This window comes from Cryptomeria japonica, chromosome 3, assembly GCF_030272615.1.
Source record: "Cryptomeria japonica chromosome 3, Sugi_1.0, whole genome shotgun sequence".
Taxonomy (NCBI): domain Eukaryota; kingdom Viridiplantae; phylum Streptophyta; class Pinopsida; order Cupressales; family Cupressaceae; genus Cryptomeria; species Cryptomeria japonica.
Window position 1 is genome coordinate 502425287 of NC_081407.1, and position 18749 is coordinate 502444035.

At 35.8% G+C, this 18749-nt stretch overlaps 2 protein-coding genes across 4 annotated transcripts in view; one reads left to right on the forward strand and one right to left on the reverse strand.

Annotated features, from left to right (window-relative positions):
- Positions 1–10832, forward strand: part of LOC131044746 (uncharacterized) — a 228526-nt gene extending 217694 nt beyond the window's left edge. For 2 of the 3 annotated variants that reach the window (XM_057978163.2, XM_057978172.2), the window contains 2 exons: positions 10186–10283; positions 10388–10832. In XM_057978163.2, coding sequence (XP_057834146.1) covers positions 10186–10283; positions 10388–10457 — 168 coding nt within the window. In that variant the 3' untranslated portion in view covers positions 10458–10832. Of the gene's footprint in view, positions 1–10185; positions 10284–10387 lie in introns of those variants that run through there. The other variant, XM_059218421.1, reaches the window with a different exon arrangement.
- Positions 10833–16211: 5379 nt separating this feature from the next.
- LOC131874249 (uncharacterized) lies at positions 16212–18509 on the reverse strand. The gene has a single exon (XM_059217532.1). It carries the CDS (start codon positions 18507–18509, stop codon positions 16212–16214), a length of 2298 nt encoding a protein of 765 aa, XP_059073515.1.
- Positions 18510–18749: the final 240 nt, after the last annotated feature.

Here is an 18749-nt window from a genome sequence, read left to right on the forward strand (position 1 = left end):
CTGCTATTCATAATCTTTCCAATAATTTCTATTTTATTTAAGGAAGTGTTGCATCTTGCTTTTGAGTTTATCCTGAATCCACCTCCCATGCTTCGTGAAGAAGTTAAAGAATTTAAAGTTTTTGCTCATCAACTTAGGCTCAAGTGATTCGTTTGTCCCCATAATTAATTTGACGGCCCTACTTCCCATCTTTCTGATGATGCTGATGACATTCCCCTCTTTAAGGTTCCTAATCCTACTTGGAATCCTAAAGAATTTTATCCTCCCTTGAAATTATTATTGGTGAAGTATAACTCTCTTTGAATTCCCATCTCCCTTTGGCAAAGGTTTAAAAGACTAGTATTTTCCCTCAACATTTGTAGAAGGCGATCCATTCTCTTAGGGATGATCCATTTATTGTTAGCTTTTTGAAGGTCTGTGCCAGCACTCTAATTCTGATCTTATGTAGAGGCCCTTTTTGTTTTCTTGGGAATGTCTCTTCCTCAAGATGAAGTCTCTCTGTATAAAGCTCAGAAGGATAACTAAATGGGCAAAGATGAATTTTGCTTCCTGCAAATCAATCTTGATTCAATCAAAGCTTGAGTGTTATACCTCCTACCAAAGATTCACAAGCCTTCCTTGGTAAATCAATCTGCTCACATTCTGGTAATTTGTTGGAACCAACCTAATGTTGGCTCTATTTTCAGTCGTTTCCTATCGTAAAGAAGCAATCCAACCATTTGATGAATTAAAATTTCCTCACTTGTGAGCTTAATATAATTCAATTTCCTTCCAAAGTTTTGCTCTTCAATTGTGCTGTGAAGAGTTTTAATTCCGATATCCCCACTGATGCAGATCTTTAGGCCCTTAAGGTTTTCATCAATGACATTTTTGCTCTTGGCAAGTTAAATTTCATTCTCATCTTTGTCAAACTGGTTCTTAAGGAACATAACTTAGAATCAGGGGGACAACCATGGGTAGTAATTTTGTTCTATCTTATGCATTTCTTCTAATAGATTGCAGATCTCCAGCAATTATTTTTTTGTCTATATTGAGATTAATATCACTACTATGTATTAGTTTTTGAGATAAACATCTTGGACATTGTCTTGCACAAGGGTTTGGATTTCTGTGTTTTGGGATGTTGTATTAGCAGAAACTTCTAAATGCTTATAAATATCATTCCTTTAACTCCAACCACTTTTTTCCTCGAAAAAAGTGGTTTTAGTTTTAGCAAGTTAAGGAGGTACTTGGTTCAAGAAATTTGCAAAGAAAAATTCCCTGAGATCAAGCACAAGATTTTCCACTGCCTTTGAGCTCAAAGGTACTTCCATTTTCTCCTAATCTTCATGAAGGTTAATTTTGAGGATACACTCACCTTGCTCCGGAAAGTTCTTTCCAAGGCCAAGAAAATTTGTCCTCATAAGGCCCCAGTGGTCCTTAAGTTGGACAAGAGTAATTCTCCAAAGCTCTTGGAATTACTCATTACTTCTTTAGATCTTGAGTTGAAGCATGCTGGTAATCCATTGGTGTATTGCAGAAATTTTCACTCTTTAACAAAGCTTATAATCTCATTTTTATAAGCCCTCTTGGACCACCAGCCTATAGAGCGTGAATGAGGTGTCTCTTTTTGTATTTCGTCACCTGGACCATCCTAGGTGAGGTAGCCTTCACTTTTAGAGGTTTTTTGGTTTATTTTTGCCCTTTTCTATCATTTTTTTTTTATGTGACAGTTCTAATTTTGCCCCAACCCATCTCTTTGGGTTGTGACCTTTCATAAGAATTTAAGTGAAACCTATATGTATAGGGGTTTCATTCTCTCATTTGTAAGTATTCTAATGAAGACCTGTAATGTCCCCTTTTAGTAAATGTTGACACTAAGTAGCTTCGGTAAGATAAATGATTGAATGAGAGACTTCATTTATCTCTCATTCAATCATCTACCTTACCGATATAACTACAAGCTAATGGTAGACTTCATGATTATATGCATTCCACAATCCAAACATCGGATTGCACAATTCGATATATGAACATCATTAATCGATCGTGCCATGACCATATTTCATATGCTGTGATTGCAATAGAACAGATCGAATTTATGATAACTATAAATAGTTATCGTATTAATCTCATCATACCGATTTGCTATCAATTGTTAATATAATTGCATTTGTCATGAACCGATTAGTTATCGGTTGTTAATGTAATAATATTTGTCATGAACCGATCTGCTATCATTTGATATTGTTAATTGCAATTGCACTTAACGTGAACCGAATTGGTATCGGTTATTAAACATTATATAGCACTTGGTTTAAACCCGATAGTTATTGGTAAAATGCTTCATTGAAGCGATGCCTATGAATCGATCAAGACATGTCTTGATCGGACATGTGAAGAGACATGTCCGTTCAAGGCATGCCTTGATCGGTGGGCATCACATATAAGTAGATGCCGTGTGAAGTGTTGTAGATGATATAGAAATTAATCAATGTTGTCCACAGCAATCTGAAACATAAAAGCAATAGTCAATAACAGTAAAAGAATACAAAAACTCCTACAACTTAGATTTGAATATAAATTTGAATAACATTTACATGGTATCAAAGCCACGCTGATCGAACCTCAGGCATTCAAATTTGAGAAGTTCAAATCGAAGATATAAACATCACATTTTCCATGGCTAATGCTATCAGATTTGAGGACAGACTTGAAGGAGGCGACAATTTCTCAGCATGGAAGTTCAGAATTAAGATGATTCTAAAAGAAAATAAAGTTGAATCATTTGTAAGAGTTGAATCTAAAGAACCAGAGAATGAACTTGACGAATTGACATGGATTGAGGGAAATGAAAAAGCCATGAAGATCATAGTCGATGGAGTGAGAAATCACATTATGCCAATAATAACAAAGCATGAGACTGCCTACCATATGTTCAAAGTATTCGAAAGTGCATTCGAGATAAACAACGCAAGTAGAACCCTGGCTCTAAAAAGGGAAATAAATTATTTAAGTATGAACAAAGGAGAGTCAATCAATGCATACTTTATGCGGATATCAGCTCTAAGGGATGAACTGGCAACGCTTGGATATGAGATCCAAAGCAAAGAGCTGACGCTCATTGCTCTAAGATGGGTTGCCTAGTACATGGGAAACATTCGTCCAAGGCATTAGTGGAAGGGCTAAATATCCGAAATTTGATAGGCTAAGAGCAGATTGTCTTCAAGAGGAGTCAAGGTTAAATAAGAAGGGGATCAAGCAAAAGAACATAGATGAAGATCTCCATGTTCTAAATACCAACTCCAACAAGAAAAGCAAGAAGAAACATTTCAAGAAGAGAAAGAACTGACATGAGAAAAGGTCATCTAAGAAAGACAACACTCACATCCAGTGCTTTAGGTGTGATCAATATGGACACTATGCAGCAAGATGCCCAGATAGAATCAAACAACAAGCTACATTTGCAAAAGTAAAAAGGGAAGAATATGACTCCGAGAAGCATGTATTCTACTCTGCCCTCTCTAACCAAGTATCCAATAAATCTAGCACCTGGATCATTGACAGTGGGTATTCAAGACACATCACTGGGTATAGAGAATTATTGGATTCCATAATAGAAGAAATTGATGAAGAAGTAACCATTGGTGATGACTCTGCACATCCAGTGAAAGGCGTCGGTACCTGCACCATTAAGCTGAAGACAAACATGTCTCTCCAACTCACTGGAGTCCTATTCATTCCTGGCATCAAGAGGAACTTAATCTCCATATTTGCACTTGAAGATGATGGGTACAAAATAACCTTCATGAATGGTAAAGTTCTAGTATGGCCACAAAATTCTTCCATCAAGAAGGCTATAACCCTAGGACATAGAAAAGGCTATTTGTACGAGGTATGTACTGAATCTAACCTAGCCCTACTTCATGAGATTGCAGATTCTAATGAAATTTGGCATAGAAGATTAGGTCATTTAAACTTTCGTGCTTTATGTTCAATGGAAAAATTAGTAATTGGTTTGCCTAAGTTAAAACAATACCATTCTGGTACATGTAAGGGGTGTGCCCTAGGCAAAAATACTAAGAGTTCCTTTCAGAATAGTTCTAGGAAAACAAGCAATGTTTTAGAACTAGTTCACTCTGACCTATGTGGGCCAATGTCTGTACCATCATTAGGAGGGTTCCTTTATTATGTAATATTCATTGATGACTTCTCCAGGAAGACTTGGATCTACTTTCTTAAACGTAAAGAATTTGAAGAGATCCTCAAGAGATTTAAGGAATTCAAATCTCTCTCTGAAAACTCTTCCGGAAAGAAAATAAAAATCCTAAGGACTGATAATGGGAGGGAATATACCTCAGACATTTTTAGAGAAATTTGTAAAGAAGCTAGGATTAAGAGGGAGTTCACTGTCCCTTACAACCCCCAACAAAATGGGGTTGCTGAGAGGAAAAATAGAACCATTGTAGAAGCAACCAAAGCCATGCTTCTTGATCAATATTTAGAAAATCATCTTTGGGCAAAAGCCTCCAACACTGTTGTATACATACAAAATAGATGTCCTCACTCCCACATTGAAGATAAAACTCCTGAAAAAGTTTTCACAGGGATAAAACCCGATATAACTCACTTTAAGATATTTGGATGCCCTATCTACTTTCATATACCTAAAGAGAAAAGAACAAAACTAGAACCCTCTGGAAGAAAAGGAATCTTTGTTGGATATAGTGAAACCTCTAAAGCCTATAGAATATTTGTGCTTGGACATAGCAATATTGAACTTAGTAGAGATGTAATATTTGAAGAGGACATAGCCTTCAAAAAGGCTAAATACTCTATTGAGTCAAAAATCTATGCTCCATCTTCAGACATAGAAGAGGATCCCACTCCTAAGATTCAGAGGGAGTGTTCAGAAGAAAATGAACTACAAATTCCTGCCCAAGAAATCTCTAAGAAAAGACCTCTATGGGTTCACAAAACAATGGAAGATGCAAGGGACTTTGCAACTCCTTTAGGGACTTTTAGAGAAAGTAAGAGGCCCCAAAGATTCACTAGCTATGTAGCCCTAATGAATGACCTCTCCAAATCAGAACCCTCTAGTGTACCAGAAGCTCTTAAACATCAAGTTTGGAAAGATGCCATGTCGGAAGAATATAAATCCATCCTAAACAATGATGTGTGGGAAATTGTTCCTAGGCCAAAAGAGAAAACCATTGTCTCATCCAAGTGGCTATTCAAAATCAAACATGCTGTAGATGGTAGCATAGAGAAACATAAAGCCAGATTTGTTGCCCGGGGGTTCTCACAGAAAGAAGGAATAGACTATGATGAGACATTTGCTCTAGTTGCTAGATACACCTCTGTCAAAACAGTACTGGCCATTGCAGCAGCCAAAGGTTGGAAAGTCCATCAGATGGATGTGAAAACTGCTTTCTTGAATGGTAAAATTGAGGACGAAGTCTACTTAGAACAACCAGAAGGGTTTGAGAACCACAATGTAGAGACACATGTGTGCAGATTAAAGAAAACTCTATATGGTCTAAAACAAGCTCCCAGGGCTTGGTATGAAAGAATTGACAGCTATCTCCTGAGATTGGGATTCTCAAAGAATGATGCAAATCCGAATCTTTACTTCAAGAAAGTCAAAGGTGATATGCTGATATTGATCTTATATGTTGATGATCTTCTAATTACAAGAGAAGACCACCTTATTGGTCAATGTAAGAAAGACCTTGAAAAAGAGTTTGATATGAAGGATTTAGGCCTTCTACATTACTTTCTTGGATTGGAAGTTTGGGAAAACTCTAACAGTATTATACTTAATCAAGGAAAATACACCTTAGACATATTGAAGAGATTGATATGATGAACTGCAGACCCATGACTTCTCCTATGGAAACTAATCTTCACAAACTAAAGGAGGCAGCAGCAGATTCCCCATTGATAGATCCCACTCTCTACAAACAGATGATTGGATCATTAATGTACCTGGTCAATACTAGACCTGATATCTGTTATCTAGTAAATGCCTTGAGTTAGTTCATGTGTGAACCTAAGGAGATTCATCTTATGGCTGTAAAACATATCATGAGATACCTTCAAGGCACTCTTAACTATGGACTCAAGTATGAGAATATTGGTTTGGATCTTCACAGGTTAACTGATTCAGATTGGGCTGGAAGTGTGACTGACAGGAAAAGCACCTTAGGGTGTTGCTTCAACTTGGGTTCAACCATGATATCTCGGATTAGCAGGAAACAACCTTCAGTAGCTCAGAGTTCTACAAAGGCCGAATATATCGCAACTTCCATGGTTGCACGAGAAGCTGTATGGCTACAGAAACTACTTGTAAGATTATTCGGAAAACTACTGAAGCTTACTATAATTCATTGTGATAATCAGAGTTGTATAAAACTCTCCGTGAACCCTGTATTTCATGATAGATCCACACACATAGAGATTCCTTATCACTATGTGAGAGACATGGTGGATAGGAATGTGATTCAGTTGTAGTATATCAGTACAGGAGACCAGACAACAGACATATTGACCAAGCCTCTATCCAAAGTGAAAGTTGAACACTTTAGGAAAGGTCTTGGTATGATTGAGTTATAATTAGCTTTGTAATCTATACTAATATATGAGATGTTTAATGTAAACTTTTTTTGTCGTGTTATGACTTTATGGGCTCCACCCCCTGTGTACATTTCTAAAAGGTGACAATCTTTTAGACAATGAACACTTGTATTAAACATTATAAGGTGACGATCTTGTAATGTTGATATCATGCTGACTTGATATCATTCTGACTCATGGATGTGCCATGATATGTTATGGTAGACATTATGTGATGTAATGTCAGTGCACATACCATAACCTGAATATAAGGGAATTCAACATTCTCAGTATTGTATATCCAAGGTATCGCATGTTATGCGATACTAATATCACGTGTTATGTGATATCTGTATCACGAGATGATGTGATATATTCCTATGTCACTTATTATGTGATACATCATGTCACAAGTATATGTGATATGATCCTTTGTATTACGAGGTTATGTAATACATCCTATTATGAGAAATGTGATGCTTATTTCAATGTTTACATAAGTCTCCAGTTATCTTCCCTAGCTAAGAGGGAGTGTTGAAACTAAGTAGCTTCAGTAAGATAAATGATTGAATGAGAGACTTCATTTATCTCTCATTCAATCATCTACCTTATCAATATAACTACAAGCTAATGGTAGACTTCATGATTATATGCATTCCACAATCCAAACATCGGATTGCACAGTTCGATATATGAACATCATTAATCGATCATGCCATGACCATATTTCATATGCTGTGATTGCAATAGAACAAATTGAATTTATGATAACTATCATAGTTATCATATGATAGCATCGATTGATGCTATCATATGATAACTATAAATAGTTATCGTATTAATCTCATCATACCGATTTGCTATCGGTTGTTAATATAGTTGCATTTGTCATGAACCGATTAGTTATTGGTTGTTAATGTAATAACATTTGTCATGAACCGATCTGTTATCGTTTGATATTGTTGATTGCACTTAACGTGAACTGAATTGGTATCGGTTATTAAACATTATATAGCACTTGCTTTAAACCTGATAGTTATCGGTAAAACGCTTCATTGAAGCGATGCCTATGAACCGATTAAGACATGTCTTGATCGGACATGTCAAGAGACATGTCCGGTCAAGGCATGCCTTGATTGGTGGGCATCACATATAAGTAGATGCCATGTGAAGTGTTGTAGATGATATAGAAATCAATCAATGTTGTCCACAGCAATCTGAAACATAAAAGCAACAGTCAATAATAGTAAAAGAATACAAAAACTCATACAACTTAGATTTGAATATAAATTTGAATAACATTTATAGTAAAAAACCCAAATTTTTGCCCTAAATCACCATTTCCATGTAAAACAATAAATGGAACAAGATGCATACCTGATTGAGATCTTGCAATAGGTTAGAAAACCATTGAAATGTATATAATTAATAATATTAATCTTCCAAGAAAGACAATTAAGCATAAATTCTCTATACTTAGGGTTAGGAACATTAGCTTAACCATAGTTTTTGTCCAATTCCTTGTTGAAACTCAACCATAAGAAAGTGGGAGTAAGGAGGAACAATAAGGTGTCCAAGAGACCCTCTACCCTAGGCCCAAGAGTGGAATAAAAGCTCCCCTTGGCCTCATGGGGCCATCGGTCGACTACCATGAGGTGGTCTACCTAGTGAGGTATCCTATCACCATTCCCCTTTATCAACTCCATCCTTATCCTTCTCTTGTGGTTAGAATTCCCTTAATTCAATAATCAACCATGATAGTGTTTGGAAAGATACAATAGGGTGTCTTAAACGTCCTTCCCCTCTAAGTCCAAGAGCGGTGGACTCTGTCTACACCCCCTTGGCCTCATTGGATCATCAGTCAACTAACATGAGGTGGTCTACCTAGAGGAGGACCTCATCACCGTCTCCCTCCTTGTACTTCCTTATATTACTATCAGGGTAGTTTGCTCAATATATATAATTGTCGATCATTAATTGTTCCTTATGCCAGATATAATAAGAATTAGGTATATCATTTATAATTATGTAAATTATAAATAAATTCTTATTGCATTGTTTATTGCCAAGAATAATATACCCAATATAATTGGCCACAAGGTATTGTATAATCTTAATAGACATTCAATCTACAAGTATAGTCTATTATGCTATAAAGTCATGAATAGGGGAGATCATACCAGATCTGCATTAACTGATAATATGGTTGTAATGCTGGCTGGTCCTTTATATTTCTAATTTCTCACAGTTTGCCTAATGTAGCAGTCTAGTCTGTTGTATATTTATGTCTTGGTATTCCACTATTCTTGATCCCTTCAGGTCGCTGATTATTGAAGATGCTTCTCCTTTATCTCAAGGTTGTAATTTATATTTATCCTGTGATTTGATAATCTCTGCTGTGTATGTTTCTTCCTTTCTCTTCCATAATCCCCATGCATACCACCAAGAACAAGGGTGTTACTGCCTGTAACTTAATAACAGTTCTGATCTGATCTGATCAATGGTGCTGTCATTGGAGGGTTTTGATTCCTTTTATTTATATCTCTCGATGTGAGGGAGAGGTTACACCTCTTCATCATGTATGCCCTTTGGCAAGAGACATACCCTTTCACCATTAGCACCCTTTGAAAGAGTGCAACTCTTCATTATTTCTGGCCTTTGAAAGGGACACAATCTTTCACAATTAGATCTGCACTTCTGATTCCCAAATTATCCCCCCCTCAAATGAGGTTCCTTTCCCCCTTTTATATCTCATGTTTGAGGGAGTCGCAACTTTTCATTTTATTTCTTTTGACCATTCATTAACTTAATTAAATTTTAATTATATTCTTTTATATTTTAATTTAAATTTTTAATATTTTAATTTAATTATTATTATTTATTATTAAATTCTTTTTCAAAGGGGGACATTACAAGACCTAAATACTGAAATGTTTACATTTTTGTTAATACTGGGTCTCTTTTGTTTGTGTTATTATCCTTTTTACTGCTTACACTTACAAGCTGGCAACAAAAGGGTACTAGGTAATGGGTTGATGTTTCAGTTTCATAATAGTAATGAATCAGTTTTTGTTTGTTTTAACATTCTGCAAAAAATTTGAATTTTCAAAATTTCTTATCAATGAAACTCCGTTTGGATCAAACAAACAGCTTTGCGACATATTTATTCACAAATTCACTAACAAATGATCTTCTACCAATTCACTTTGCATGCTGTTTATTTTCAGTTAATGCTCGTTTTTTTTAAAATAAGGTGGATGCTCAATTTGCTTGTACTTGGTTTCTTTCATAAGAATGATTGTCTTTGCTTTGAGCATAAAATTCCGTCGAAAAAAAAGAAACAAAAAATACTTATCGGTTCATGAAGAAACCAATAAAAGCACCGTTCTGGTAGTTATTTGTTGATAAATTGCAACAAAAAACATACATTCATTCCTCCAGTACCTTTTGTTAGCAATTTATCAACCCAATTAGCTTTCTCGAGTAAAAAGTTGTATACTCCTTAGTAGCGAAAGAATATATTTGGTGGACCACAGCAACGGCAAAAATTTGTTTGTCTACCTTTTAATCTCATTTGTTTGTATTTTCCAGCATTTTGATTCACAAGGAATGCCAATTACATCTCGCCTCTATAGCGATTATCCATGGAGCCCGAGATGGGATGTATCTCAAATGACGCAACGGATATTGTATGCTCTAACAAATCTGATTTTATTGCTTATCTATTGATGCATATTTGTTCTCCTGAAATAAAGAACGTCGGTCATGAATTTTGTTGGATTGGCTTTTGCAGTGAGTTCGTTGTTGATGAATGCATAAATTTCAAGCAATATTGTAGCGATGCTCTACAATTTCATCGCTAGCCATGGAAGAACACAATTTCTTTTATCAATATTGGGGTTCGCAACAAATAGTGTTCTTCTACAGAATAAAGCATCTAAATATATTTTGATTTGCCCCGGTTAGCTCTTCTAAACATTAAAGCGTACGAAAGAGATGTGATTTATCTGTCAATATAGAACGTCAATCTTGTAACAGCGTGATTCATCTACTGTTAATTTACTATTTTAATAGTAGTCTTTATCAAGGGTACAAACTAGAATATTGGAATGGAGTTAACCATTGTCCTAGCAGCTGCTGCATCTTTTATTTAAAATCATTATATAATGGTTACCTTGGCTTATGTATTTAAATCGAGTAGCTTTCAAGTTTATAATATCCAGTCAATGTTTGCCGAAGATGCTATTTCAGGAAAATTATCTAATTTTGTGTGACAAAATGCCAACATTTTTAGAAATTTAAAAATGCAGATTTCAGATTGACTTGAAACTGTTTCTGAATCAAATTAAGAATATTGTTACCTTGGGATTACTAATAAGTAATTAACTTAAGTGCTTTGATCATCACTATCAAATGGTAGGAGTCCAAAAATCTCCTATGCAAAGTGTAGCTAAAGATCTATTGGACATTCGACCTGAAAATTCATAGAAAGATCGCTTAAGGGGAAGCATGAACGTTGAAAAAGTGAAGAATTTTCGACATAATTACAGTTATTTTATTCATTTAGAATAACGAACCAAGATATAAACAATTGTCGAGGATAAGAACTTGTGCACACCAGTCCACTAACTTGCCCATACAGAGAACCATAAGATATGTTGTGATTTGCTAGACCACTCTCACAGTGGCCATAAATATTCATTAGGATTATCTGTCTGCATCCTCACAAACCAGCTATTGCCCATAATGCATCCTCTACCCACTACAAATGGGACCACATCTCCATGATTTCGTAAGCATGCAGTGTCAGGTTTCAAAATGTGTAATAGGGGTTCGAAAATAATCCAAGTCTTAAGGAGGTAATTTATTCGTGGAGTTACTATAAAGAAGTATGTAATATATATATATATATATATATATGCATAACATAATAAAGGAGGAAGGATGTATCTAACTTCTTTTCATAATTTTAATAAAAGTTACATTGATAAAATTATCAATATTCTATACCAATGAATTCAATTAATAAACAATGACAAAATATTTGTAATAATAAAACATGTAATCTTTTCAATCCATAAACAATAAATAATCTATTCAATAAAATAATCACCTAACAATACTGTTGATTCAAAGAAAATTTGTTGGATATGCTGTCAAAATTTGATCGATACAATGTCGTGTGTTGAAATGTCGATATGATGCCCCAGATTTGATGAACGATATTGATGATGCCCCAGATATGAAGAATTGATTTGATATGAGACTGATGTCGATATGAAACTAATATGAAATTGATGTCAAGATTTGATATGATTTTGCCCCCTCAGGAGATCGTTTGTGCAAAACAGGCATGAATGATCTTTCGAAAGAAGAAGAATGCTATTTGAAAGATAGAAGAGTGGATAGTGATGACATGCATGTGTTTGATAAGATTGATTAGATTGATTGGATTGAGATTAAGATTGGTTAGATTGAGATCAAGTCTGGTTTCAGGTATGACACCTCCTGTATAAGACAAAGATGATTGAAGTGTCTGGTTTCAGGAATGACATCACCTGTATAAGACAAAGATGATTGAAGCGTCTGGTTTCAGGAACGATATATCCTGTATAAGAGCTTATCAAACGTTTGGTTTCAGGAATGATATATCTTGTATAAGAGCTGATCAAAATGTTTGGTTTCAGGAACGATATATCATGTATAAGACATGATAGATGATAGCTGGAAGAATGATGAAGATATGAAAGTGAAGAAAGATTCTATGATGATGCGATAGATATGCATGCGAGGGTTTCAATGATGAATGTGACTAGATGATGATGGTGAGATGTATCTTGAAAATGAGAAGTATGATGTAATGTCCCAACTTCGCAAATCTAAGAAAACACGTAAACAATGATTTTTTTTAATGATTGATTAACTCATCTAGGGTATAATTTGTCTAGAATTCATTTGAGTTTATTAGATATCAATAAGTCAACTACATGTTTACTTCCTGGTGGAATAAAAGGGATAAGCTACCTTAGGATGCCCGTAGCGCTTATCAGGCCCAAGGACGGTACATACCCCCTTGGCCCTCCTGCTAGAAGCCCTTTGTCAACTGCAGTGGGTGGGCTACCTGACAGAGGCCTAGTTCCTGGCTTATCAGGCCCAAGGACGGTACATACCCCCTTGGCCCTCCTGCTAGAAGCCCTTTGTCATCTGCAGTGGGTGGGCTACCTGACAGAGGCCTAGTTCCTGCTATCCCTGTTGCCTAATTCCTCATCTACCCCACTAGGTTTAAATATGTAATTGCTTTATTCATATTATTCATAATTTAAAGATAATGCATATTATATTGACCCTTAATTACATCATGAGGTTATTTTCTTAGTCAGGAGTTGTGGTTTATTAATTATTTCTTTTATTAAAGTATTTACTAACTTATTCATTCATGATGACTTATTCATATTGTGCAAATATATATATATATATATATATATATATATATATATATATATATATATATATATATATATATATATATATATATATATTTATATATTTATATTTATATATTTATTATTTTTATATTAACTACAACATTTATCTATCTTTTATATAACATATAATGTATTAATGAAAAACCCTATACTATCATTTAACATTAATACCCTATATCCTTACTATCTGTATTTCTAATTTTAACTTTACTTTTGCTATGAAATAACTTAGTGGCCATCGAACTTACCTGGACCCCGCGGTTCCTGCGCTCCCTCTTTCCGCCTGATTTCCCTCGGCTGCGTGCTCTTTCCTGCGTTTTATCACCTCTGCGTTATATTCTCCTTACGTTCTTTTTCTCTCTAACTTCCGACACCCTCCTCGATGGGATGCCAACGCACATAAATATCCATGGGAAGTGACGATTACAAAGTCACGCCCTTTTAGAAGAGACGTGACTTGCTTAAAGTCATACCCGCACCTTACTGTCCATTCGTCTTTGGGTTACGACCTTCGGGAATATCGTAATACCTAGTGCGATCGTTTCAAGCATTAAGCACCATTAATATTAATAGTTATTTATTAATATTTGTCATTAATTTAATAGTTAACAATGATTCATATTAATTAGAGTTTTAATAAATATTTGTTGCAAAGTGTATTTATATTTATTATTTTGTAGCACCCATTATATAATAAATAATTATGTATTAATATATTTTTTATAATATTTTATGGTAATGTTAATTTAATAATTAGAGCGTAATTATTAAATAATGAATCATTTCTTATAAATGGAAGGTATAAATAATTACAAGATGTGGGGTCATGACAACCCTCCCCACTCAAAATTGCTTGTCCTCAAGCAATCTGGGATTGAAATGATTAATGGTCTCATCTCCTTTCCATGTAGCATCTTCCCTAGGAAGGTTCTTCCATTTGACTAAATACTCCGTTATGGTCCTCCTTCTTAATTTTCTTTCTCGTTTGTCAAGGATAAGTTCAGGTTCCAAAATCAACTTCCCTTCATTATCAATTGGGGGTAGCTCGGTACAAGGGAGAATGTGTTGACCTAAAACCTTTTTTAGCCAGGATACATGAAATACATTGTGTATTTTGCTGTGATCGGGTAGCTCCAATTCATAGGCCACTTCACCTATTCTTCTCAAAATTCTATAAGGACCATAGAATCGTGGTTTCAATTTCTCAGCTCCACTGATTTTAATGGATGATTGCTTATAAGGTTGGAGTCTCAAGAATACCAAGTCTCCTACTTGAAATGATCTTTCAATCCTTTTTTTGTCCGCATACAGTTTCTGTTGGTTCTGTGCTTGGTGAAGATTATCTTTAAGGGCATTCATGATATCTGTATTTTGCTGGAGGAAATCTTTTGCACCTGGTACATGACTTTCTGATCGGATGAGATCCCCAAAGGACGTTGCTTCATACCCGTAGAGGGCTTTAAAGGGACTCATTCGAATTGACATATGATGGGTTGTGTTGTAACAATACTCCCCAAGATGCAGCCATTTGACCCAAGCATTCTACTGACCTGACACATAATTCCTTAGATAACCTTCTATCCATTTGTTTACTATTTCTGTTTGCCCATCGGTCTGTGGATGATAACTGGTACTTGGAGTTAACTCTGTCCCTGCTAGTTTAAATAGTTCTTGCCAAAATATGCTAAGAAATCGTCTATCTCTGTCACTCACAATATTTTTGGGTAAACCGTGTAGCTTGAAGATTTCTCTAAAGAAGATGTCAGCTATGTGAGATGCTCCAAAACTTGAAGGAATGGCCATAAAATGTGCATATTTTGTTAATCTGTCTACTACTACAAAAATGCAGTCTTTATTCTGTACCTTTGGAAGTCCTGTTATGAAGTCCATAGATATACTCTCCCACTTTTGATTTGGAATTGGTAGTGGTTGGAGTAATCCTGAAGGGAAAGTGTGTTCTTCTTTATTCCTTTGACACACCATGCATTCTTGGGTGTGTTTCAGTACATCTTCCTTTAACCCTTTCCATGAAAATCTTTCTCTGATCTGCTTGTAGGTTTTATAATACCCTTGATGACCTGCTAAAGGAAGGTCATGATAAGTCCTTATAATGTCTTTTTTCATATTTGACCCTGATGGAACATAGATTCTGTTTTTGTAGAGAATGAGGTCATCAATTACCCGGTAATTTTCATCTATTTCTTTTCCCTCTAGAATGTTGCTAGAGAATTTGTCTTTGGCATATTCGGTACTTAGAGTTGTCTTCCAATCTATAGATAGGACTGATAAGGACCCCAAGTAAGGTTTCCTTGAAAGAGCATCTGCCACAACATTATATTTCCCTTTCATATATTCTATGTCGAAATTATATGCCTGAAGTTTACTCACCCATTTCTGTTGTCTATCATTCAAATCTTTTTGATTGAGAAAAAACTTCAAACTGTTATGATCAGTTTTAACTATAAACTTCCCACATATCAGGTATTGTCTGAACTTCTCTAATGCATGCATAATAGCTAACATTTCTTTATCATAAACTGAATAAGTTCTTTCTGTGTTTCTAAGTTTCCTGCTTTCAAAGGCTATGGGATGTTTCTTTTGCATTAAGACAGCTCCAATGCCTTCTCCTGAGGCATCACAATAAAGCTCAAAAGGTGCTAAAAAGTCCGGAATTGCTAAAACCGGGCAAGTACTCATTACCTCTTTAAGTTTTTCAAATGCGGATTGGGCTTCATCTGACCATAAGAATGCTCCCTTCTTAGTTAAATTGGTTAAAGGAGAAGTTAGCTTTGAAAATCCTTTAACAAATCTTCTATAATAACTGCATAAACCTAGGAAACCTCTAAGATGAGTGAGGGTTCGGGGCCTTGGCCAATTTTTGATGGCTTCAATTTTTTCTTCATCCACCTTAACTCCATGGGTGCTGATCTTATGACCAAGATACAAAATTTCTTCCATCCCAAACTCACATTTTGACATTTTGGCAAAAAGAGAATGTTGTTCAAGTAGGCCCAATATTTCATCTATGTGCCTCAAGTGTGCTTCCCAAGTTTTGCTGTAAATCAATATATCATCAAAAAATACTAACAGGAACTTCCTCAACTGTCCCCTGAAGATGTGATTCATGCATCACTAGAAGGTGGCAGGGGCATTTGTAAGGCCAAATGGAAGGACCAAAAACTCAAAGTGGCCATAGTGGCATCGAAAAGCTGTTTTGGGAACATCTTCCTTCCTCACTCTTATCTGATGGTATCCCGATCTCAAATCTATTTTTGAAAAGTATACTACTCCATGTAATTCATCTATAAGTTCGTCCACCCTAGGGATAGGGTATCGGTTCTTTATAGTCTTCTTATTGAGTGCTCTATAATCAATGCACATCCGCATGGTCCCATCCTTCTTTTTCACCAATACAACAGAGGAGGCGAAAGGACTGGAGCTAGGTTGAATGTGCCCCATTTCTAGAAGCTCTTTGATAGCTTTCTCAATTTCTTCCTTATAACCCCTTGGATGGCGATAAGGGGTGGTGATTACTGGTTTTGCACCTTCTTCAAGTTCAATAGTGTGTTCAAATCCTCTCTTGGGTGGCAGTCCTTTTGGGATATCCTCAAACACTTTTTTATGTTTTTTAATAATGGGTTTAATATCAACATGAATGGCTTCCCCTTGGTTTGAATTTTTGTCTAGTACCATGCATTGGGCAGCCCACTCTCTTTGGCTACGTCTAAAAATCCTTTCCATCTTTTTGGAAGTTACCATTCTGGTTGTGCCATCATGCAACCCTTGGATTAGTACTTCCTGTCCATTTTGAGTGAAACATAACTCCAATTTGGGGTGATCGAGGTAGAATCTTCCCAAGGAATGTATCCATGGAATTCCTAGGATTACATCTGAATCCCCTAACTCTACCACATAAAAATCTTCTTTGGTAGGGTGTTTCCCTAATGTTATGTTTAATTGAGGGATCTTTTTGTTACATGAGGAAGTGGATCCGTCTGCAAGAGCTACTTGGAAACCCTTAAACTCTTGTGTTGTCAGCTTCAATCTTTTTACCAAACTTTTATCAATAAAGTTGTGGGTAGCCCTGCTATCCAGGAGCGCAATTACTCTCTGCCCTTTGATCATACTTTTGATTCTGAATGGATGGTGTTTTGAAGCTACGGAAATTGCGGCTAATGATACTTGCACATCTTCAGTAATTTTTCCTCTTTTGCTTGGGGGTTCATTGAGTTCTTCTTCTTCATCACTAGATAAGGCTTCCAAGTTGTGGGCTTGGCTCTTCCTCCCACATATGTGACCCGGTTGCCACTTTTCTTTGCACTTAAAGCATAGCCTTTTTTTCTTAAGCATATCTATTTCATTTCCTTCTTTGCAACTGTGACCATATTCCCATTTCTCATGACAATGGTAACATACGTTCTTTCTTTTACTCTCTTCCCTTTCTTTAAAGGTGTTTCCCTTCCTAGGCCATTCTTTAGTATGTGTATTTTTAGTGAATGTTTTGGAGGGTTTCTCCCAAGTTGAAGTGTCTTCTAGGCCCAATGCTTTATCTATGGCATCGTCTAGAGTAGGAGGTTTTAATGCTCTCATCAATCCTTTAATGGAGTCTTTGAGTCCCTCCACAAAAAGATAGGTGAGCCTGTCCTCATCCACTCCTGAGACCCTTACGGAAATTTTTTGAAATTCAGTGATGTATTCCTCCACTGTTCCCCTTTGTCTTAAGAGGGTTAATTCTTTGAAATTTTTTTGTGGGTGTTTCCTCTCAAATCTCTTAATGAGTTTCTGAGTGAACTCGTCATATGTAGTTATACCATCATGACCTTGTGTGAGGGTGCCATGATACCACCACTCATGGGCTAAACCTTCTAGGTGTAAAATGGCAAATTGAACTGCATCATTTTTTGTCATGGGGCTGAGATTTAAGTATGTATTAAGTTTTTGTATCCATGCTTGGGCTGATATTTTTCCGGAGCCATAAAAGTTAGGTATTGATAGTTTATTTACTTTGTGTTTTAGATCCCTGCTGAATGGTTTTCTCCTAGGGGTCTCATTTTTCTTTGCTTCACAAAACTCCCTAAAAGATACAATCTCTCTTACTTCTGGCCCTAGTTTAGCATAGGCCATGGCTATTTCTTCTGTATTATTCATGGAGGAGTTATTTGTTTCTTCCCTATTATTTCCCTCTCTAGGTAGGAAATTGGGTTTTTGTATTCTGGAGCTGGAAGATGTATTATGAGTGTTTTCAGAATGATTAGAATTTTCTTCTCTGCCATTGGAATGATTTCTAAGAGTGTTCATGGTAGTATTCATATCTTGTAAGGCTTGAAGCAAAGCCTGACTTGTTTTTTCATTTTGCTCCATTAGAGCTTGAGTTTTTCTATCATTGTTTTCCATGAATGTTCTAAGTTCATTTTCCAATGGTTCACCCATGTGGTTACTACTTCCTCTGGTTCTCCTTTGATAAGTTTGCATTAACAACCCTTAGCAGGATGGCAGAACTTGGCTCTGATACCAATTGTAATGTCCCAACTTCGCAAATCTAAGAAAACACGTAAACAATGATTTTTTTTAATGATTGATTAACTCATCTAGGGTATAATTTGTCTAGAATTCATTTGAGTTTATTAGATATCAATAAGTCAACTACATGTTTACTTCCTGGTGGAATAA